Source organism: Verruconis gallopava (assembly GCF_000836295.1).
Source record: "Verruconis gallopava strain CBS 43764 unplaced genomic scaffold supercont1.220, whole genome shotgun sequence".
Taxonomy (NCBI): domain Eukaryota; kingdom Fungi; phylum Ascomycota; class Dothideomycetes; order Venturiales; family Sympoventuriaceae; genus Verruconis; species Verruconis gallopava.
The window spans coordinates 1-7,263 of record NW_015622356.1 but is presented as its reverse complement, the minus strand read 5'-3'; the positions used below and the strand labels follow the sequence as shown (position 1 = coordinate 7,263).

The following is a 7,263-nucleotide window of genomic DNA, read 5'->3' as shown; positions in this document are numbered from 1 at the left end:
GGGTGAAGTTGAATCTTGAGAGGAATTCTGACCAGCGCACCTGTCTCTCAGATAGCTGTCTCTCGGTGTAGAAGTGCTTCAGGTTCTTATAGTCTGTCAGGATGGTGAAGTGCTTAACCATATATAGTTCTGGCTCCCAGGCCTCCAGGCATCGAACTATGGCGAGGAGCTCCTTATCATAGATAGGATAGTTGGCTTCTATGGGTGAGTGTTTCTTCAAGTGATAAGTGACAGGTTGCTAGTTGCCTTTTTCATCCCTCTGTAAAAGTAGTCCGCCAGTTGCATGTCCAGATGAATCGGCTTCTAGTAGGGTCTCTTTTTCTGGATCAAAGTGAGCCAATATTGGCGCTGTAATAAGGAGTTCCTTAATCTTCTTGAATGCATCCTTATATGCCTCATCCCATCGAAAGGGGATGTCCTTCTTTATTAGGTTGGTGAGAGGCTCAGCGATCTCAGAGAGCTCTAGAATAAAGACTTGATAAAAATTAGCGAATCCAATAAACGCTCGCACGGCTTTTACAGACAATGGTATGGCCTATTTATGTATAGTGATTATCTTGTTGGGATTGATATATATTCCAACCTCTGCTTCAATGATATATCTAAGGTATTTGACTCTCCTGGTTTCAAACTCGCACTTATCGATGTCGATCTAGAGTCCGGCGTCCATCAGGCATTAGAGGACTTTTCCTACCTTTCGCCAGTAATCTTGGAGGGATCCCAAGGAGTAGATCAGGATGTCGTCGATATAAGCGGATACAAAGTTGTCTAAGTAATCTTGCAAGACACTGTTTATATACCACTAGAAGGCGGCAGGTGCTCTGGTTAGTCTAAAGGGAACCACACCCCATTCAAACAGCCCGTATCTCATTCTAAAGGCTGTTTTCTATTCTTCTCCTTTTACTAGCCAGATCTTATGGAATACTGCAATAACGTCGAGCTTCGTGAACCAACGCGCCTTCACTACATTTCTCAATGTTTCTATGAATAGTAGAAGCGGGTAGCGATCCTTCTTAGTGATATTATTCAAACCTTAATAATCGATATAGAATCGGACTCCTCTGCTAGGTTTCTTGACTATTAGCACTAGTGCGGCGGCTGGCGAGTTGCTGATACAGATGAACTCTTTATCTAACAGTTTGGTGAGGGTCTTCCTAAGTATAAGTAGTTCTTCTTAACCCATGCTATAAAGCGGTCCCTAAGGAATTTTTTTTTCGGATCTGTTGTGGTCCTTCTCGATCTCAATACGTAGGTCAACGCCCTTATGATAGGGTGGTAGTTTCTTAGCCAGAGACCAGTTGAAAGCCTTCAACCATTAGTGGTAGTAGGGTGGTAGTTTAACCTTAGGGTCTGATTGTTTGCAGGGTTTCAAGGCTTTCTCAATATCTGCGATCGAGATAGCGTATACTCCTATATTAAGGTTGACACCTTCCTGTTGGTATTTCCTTCGGCTTCTTCTCACTTCTGCTAAAAATGCGGTGGCTATAACCTTTATAGCCTTAAGCTCAGGTGGTCTGTATGATATTTTCTTACAGTTCCAAACCCGGACGTGTGAGGCGCCGATGTCCAAGCAGCCTTATCATGCAGAGATGGTGACATCTGCATCTTATAGCTATAGGTTCCCTAGTATCAGGTTGTAAGCAAGGCCAGGGACAACGTAGAAGAAAACACGTTCCTGCTGATGCCTGTCTATATCAATTAAGGCGTAGGTAACAGTGTTTAGAGTTGTTGTGGGCTCAGCGTTCTTCCTAACAGCGCCCTCTAATTAGTAAGGCGTTATTTTCAACGATGGCAGTCTCAGAGATTGGTAAAGTTATTCACTTATGGTGGAGTAGCAAAGGCAGCCTGAGTTAATGAGTCTAGTGATAAAGTCGGTTCCATTCAATCTAACATCTACTAAGAACAGGTCACCATCCATCTTCGCTCTTCCTGTTTCTTTCCATTCGCTCTAAGCTGCCGCGTGGTCCTATTGTTCTATGTCGCTTCCCTCTGATTCCTCTTCAACAGCAGCGTTGGTAACTATAGAGCTTGCCGCAGCATTAACCTTAGTATATATAGGTCAGATAGCGGCTGCTAATAGGCATGTTGCTATTCGGCATCGGCTGCGGCCATATCAAAGGCAGCGCCTCTTGCGACATCGGGCATCAATCTCTTCCTGGTCGACCCATTTTGCTCGTTTCCCTAATAGCTCCTGATCTTCTGGACGCTTTGAAGGGTATCCGTTTATATTGCCTTTGTTATTTGGATGGATTGCATTTACCTGGGTCATTAGAGTCGGCTCCCACTCTATTATATTTTCATGGTCCACTTGCGTATTGGCCCTGATGCTAATAGTTGCTGCTGGCGTGGGGGCTTAAGTATTTCTAGTAATACCTCTTCTCTTCACCTACTGACCGTACAATTCCATCTCGTTACTTAGGATTTCATACTTAGTAACAAATCCCGAGTATATATGCGTGTCGCCACCCAGGGCACCTATAAGTTTATCCTTCATCTTATTGCTGAGTATATTGCGCAGGTAGGATATCTTTATGTCATCATCCCAGTTTTCCATATTAGCATTAGCGATTTCCTTTTCAAAGCAAGGGTAGAAGGAATAAAAGGTTTTGTCTTCTTTTTGGCGGATAGAGTGCAGGTTCTGAATTGCCTTTTGCTTCCAGTTGCGTTCGCCATAGAGGAGGTCAAGGCGGTAAAGAAGTTCATAGGGGTTTAGAGATTGTCATTAGATAGCTGTTTCATAGACTGTAGTGATGTTGATTTTAGCTGTTCCTTCAAGGCGCATATAGATATAGCATAGTTGCGCTTTTAGGTCTCTAATAGCTTGTGCATCTTCTTTGATTTTACCTTCTATCTCTAGTTTCCATCCCCTCTATTGCGATTTATTACCACTGAACATAGGCAGGTCAGGCAGGCTATAGCGCGGCTTTATGGTTGGAGCTGTTAGGGTAATAATAGTGTGCGGCGTGGGTTCAGGCGTGCTAAATGATTGCTGCGATTGCGATTCCAGTCTCTCAAATCTGGCATCCAGGTTCTAGAGGCTTGTAAACAGCTGTTGAATTACTTTGTTCATATTGGACATGGGCAGCATACTGATGTCTTCTGTAGGGTTCTGCATTTTATTGCTTCGTTTTTTCTTCCTTTTAATTTCTTCAGTCTTTGTGTTCTTCAGTGCCTTCTTGATCTTGGTTATATATAAGCGGTCTCTAGTAACTGGATTCCAGCTATCTAGTCCAGATGCTATCTACAACCAAGATAGAGAGAAAAGGAGAAGAGAATGCAGCGCTGAGCCATGAGCTGAGCGCGCATTTGAGTACACCGGCGCAGCCTCCAGCACGGGCCTAGCCCGTTACAATCCCGACGTTAGGGCTAGTTCCCTCTCAGACCTTGATCTCCTGAGAGTCATCTGCTCTGGCCCCTGCAACTTGACTACGCACAGAAGCGAGGCACCATGGCTGATCACCTGAATAAGGCCTTAAGCGAGCTGCTACAAATCAGGTTTAGGATTAATATAGGTCTATAATTGGTGCTGTGGAAGTGAAATACTGAAATATCGTACTTCAAGTCCAGAAAGGAACAGGCATGACAGCACCAATTCAAAGGTAATTTTAAATTATAAGAACTGAAACCGATAGATAAGTAGCTCCATTTAGTATCTAAAAATATTTCAAAAAATCTAGTGCAGTGGGTGCAAGTGTAAAGCGTTCAAAGTGGAAGTACCTGTTTGATTTTCTCGCCAGAGCGTGATTCTCGTTACGCACGGACAGACGTTACATTCTCTGAATACGTTTCAGAGGCCATGCCATATGCGAATGATGGGCTGGCAATCTGAATCTGAGGTTTTACGTCGAAGCACTGAAGGACATCAGATCTTGAGCTGCGATGTTGTTCCATTTATAGCCCCAATATGCTCTGTCTTTATCAACATATCCACAAGCCGTAAGCCATGGGGAAAGACGGATTTCGCAATAACTCTGCTATGTTATCAGTTCAGCCCCAACACCCGATAGTATAATCTTACCTCAATGTTGTGGCCTATTGAATTCTCACCAATATATTGAAATTTCGTTCCCCCCAGAGTTGTGAGTGTAACTTCCAACAACGCCGGAATGTTAACGCACTCCGTGTGCTTCATGAGTGTCTCCTTTGTATAATATATGAGGTCTTCAACCTTGAATGAAAGCTCCTTATATTCTCCTATGTCTTTCAGTGCCTTGATCCATCCTGAGACGGCTTCATTAATTTTATCTTCTGGGATCGCGCCGTTATAAAGCATGAGCTTCCAACTGTTAATAAGGATATCGTTGATAAGTTCACAATATGCACCAGAGCAGTCAGAGTGAAATAATGTTAATATGTCCACGGCACGGTCGCTGATTTCTGTCAGCCAGGCGGAGAGGCTGCCCATTCTTGCAATTTGCGTAAGACAGAGTTGAATTCGTAATTAAATCAAAGATGAAAGATAGCATGAAGAAACACAAGAAGCGGGAAGAAATCATAAAAACCTTCTGCCAAGAAATCTAATTTTACGATGTGTTGACCTCGTCAACACGGCAACGGACTCAGCTTCATGCACGAGGTGAGTCATGTAGATCCTTGGGCCATGGACAACGCAGGGTCACGGTCATCTACAGACGATGACATAGCCCTGGTAGGATTTTCACTTTCGTGACCGGTAAACCAGCTTTCAGAAGACGGATGACAGGCAAATCGCGTAATTGGAAAGTGTGATGCGATGCGTGTTTTTAGTCGCGGGTTGCCCAAAGGTTGTGGCGCTCTCGCCACAGTTCCAGCTTTGAACCTAGTGGCCTAACATACCATGTCCATCAGCTGCTGTTGCAGGTGGCCTCTCGCCATTTGTCATTTGGTTCGGCCAGAGCAATTTGGAACCCAGTCCTGAAGCCAAAGCTTGCGGAGCTAGTTCCAAACGCCAACAAAATGCTCGACAGCTTGGACGCCGGGCGGTGGCGTGTCGCGTCAAACTTATGCTACCGTAACCCTAGCCACAATTTTATGCACGCGTAGTACCCAGCTGGCTGGCTCGGGAACGCGCACCTCCCAACATGTCTCACCTCGTGCATGAAGCTGAGCCAGTTGTTGTGTTGACCTCGTGAACTATTGAGACGGGGTCTGAGAATAGGTTGGTGCAGGATGCTCTCGATTCCATGCGCTTCGCATCCAAGGCAGAGTCCCCAACGACGGCATGCCATGCCGAGGCCAAATAGGCCAGCGAGGCACATTCCAATCCCTTCTGTTTGAGCCCAGTAAGACAGGGCGAAAGGCTTAATCCAGTCTTTGAACGCGGACGTATCACCGCGAGGAAGCGGCAGACCGCTCATCATCTTGAGCGCCGAACCGCAAGGCGCATGGCGAAATCCTCGCTAACCAACGAAATGGTAGCGGCCGTGAGTATTCTTTGGTGGAGTTCCGGATCTGCTGTAGCAGCCCAACCATCAGAAAGATCTCTGCATCCCTTTGGGGCCGGTCAGTCAACTCTTTCCTTAGCAGTCGGGCTCGAACTGGATCTCTACAACAACTGGGTACGAGAGAGTGACTCATTACCGTACAGAGGACGAGAATGGTACGTCATTGGAGCCTTGCGAGACGCCAGCCCGTATCCATGAGATAAGAAAAAACTTAGTGGCTTACTTGCCAACTAGACTGCCCAACGCGGACCTCCCCTCGAGAATGAGTCTGAACACCCAGGCGGTGACGAAATTGAGCTTATGGGCAGAAACAACATCTCCCAAAAGACCTTGCCGCAATCATCAAACGGCAAGGAAGCGCTTAGAAATACGCAATCCAGCATTCCGCAGCCATCTCAGTCCATTGCTTGGATCCAGAATACACCCATGCTCGTAGGTGATCGGATACGCGGCAGCTCCGGGGTTGATCGGTACCGAAGCGGACCGCAGCGCACGATTGGCAAGGATATACTGCCGGCATGCACTGACTGAGGTTCCTTCGTCTACTGCTTCCACGAGCATGCTATACAAGACCTTAAATCTATCTGGTTTCCACAAATGCAGTTCCAAGACGAATTGCTGGCACCAGCTTCGGCCAATGGAATTTGACTGCCAGTTCGGCAGGCCGTACCCGAGTTGGAGGATGGTCACTCCCAAAGACCAAATGTCAACGCCAGCAGTGTACGACTCTTTTTTGCTTAGCCCTTGCAACATATCTAATTCGGGAGCAAGATATAGGGATGTCCCACAGAGCGTATGTTGACTGTCGCCTACCTTGGAGAGCCCAAAGTCGGACACTTTGATGTGCATCGGAGCACGAGACTGGACGAGGATGTTCTCTGGCTTGATCTCGATGAACGACTTGAGGCGTCTGCCCGTGGAGATACTCGAGCGCCCCACGGCTCTGCACGAGGATCTCCTTCAGCTCTGCTTCTGAGAATGTTGAGGACTTCCGCTGACTAGTAAGGGTGCCGCATGGCACATATTCCATCAGCATAGCAGGCTTAGAACTCTCAAAATCTATCAGCTTCACGATATTCGTCTGTTCATATCAATCCCTTTCTGTAGCCAAGTAGTTCCGAGAGCGAGGATCACGCACGTGTTCTAATTGCTTCATACGCTTTACTTATCCCATCCAATCGAATTCATCTGCGTTCTTGAAGAACCTTAAGGTATATTCAAAGCCCGTGCTCACGTCCCATACGTTGTTTACGTGTGCGAAAGTTCCCTGGCCCAGCATTATCCCCTCTAAGAGGATCGCGTTCTTTTGCTTACCGTCGTCCGCGGGAGTTGACATTTTGCGCTTGTGGCGAGCAGAGGACGAATGAGGTGAGGCAGAGGCCCTGGCAACCTCCGACGCCATCTCGCCGTGTGGTAGCGTCAGCACTCGGTCTTCCATGCCGAGCCGGCCGTGGGGAAAGATTCGGAGCTGTTCCAGCTGCTCTTGGAAGTGGGCGACATTATCCATATGTGCATACGAGTTTTGAGAACAATGACGGGAGAGGATTGGAGAAATCGGTCGCCGCCGATGATCCATGTGAAGTTCTTCTTGCATATGTCGCCTTTGCCATCATACATGACAGTGGTGCCGAAGGTGAGCCTGTCCCGGGCGATGAGTCGCCGCTTATCGCCGAAGGTGAGGTAGCAGTGCTCGTTACTGATGCCCTGCAAGTTCTACATCTCGATGTCGCACGTGTTTGGATCCCGGCCGAATATGATTCCCTCGCCGTTTTTGATGATGGGGTCGTTGAAGATCAGCTGGATAGAGTTCATGCTTTTCAGGTTTTGTTTCGTTTTTTTT

General features: G+C 46.9%; 2 protein-coding genes across 2 annotated transcripts; both read right to left on the bottom strand.

Annotated features, from left to right (window-relative positions):
- Window positions 1-3,839: 3,839 nt before the first annotated feature.
- Window positions 3,840-4,405, bottom strand: PV09_09819 (uncharacterized protein; the record flags this gene model as incomplete). The annotated part of the gene is made up of 2 exons (XM_016363963.1): window positions 3,840-3,971; window positions 4,019-4,405. The coding sequence occupies 2 exons, from the start codon at window positions 4,403-4,405 to the stop codon at window positions 3,840-3,842; spliced, it is 519 nt and encodes a 172-aa protein (XP_016208210.1).
- A 1,360-nt stretch (window positions 4,406-5,765) lies between these two features.
- On the bottom strand, window positions 5,766-7,136 carry PV09_09818 (uncharacterized protein; the record flags this gene model as incomplete). The annotated part of the gene is made up of 4 exons (XM_016363962.1): window positions 5,766-6,178; window positions 6,237-6,504; window positions 6,658-6,805; window positions 6,850-7,136. Coding segments are annotated over 4 exons (1,116 nt in total), but the record flags the coding sequence as incomplete, so codon positions are not given.
- Between the last annotated feature and the right edge of the window lie 127 nt (window positions 7,137-7,263).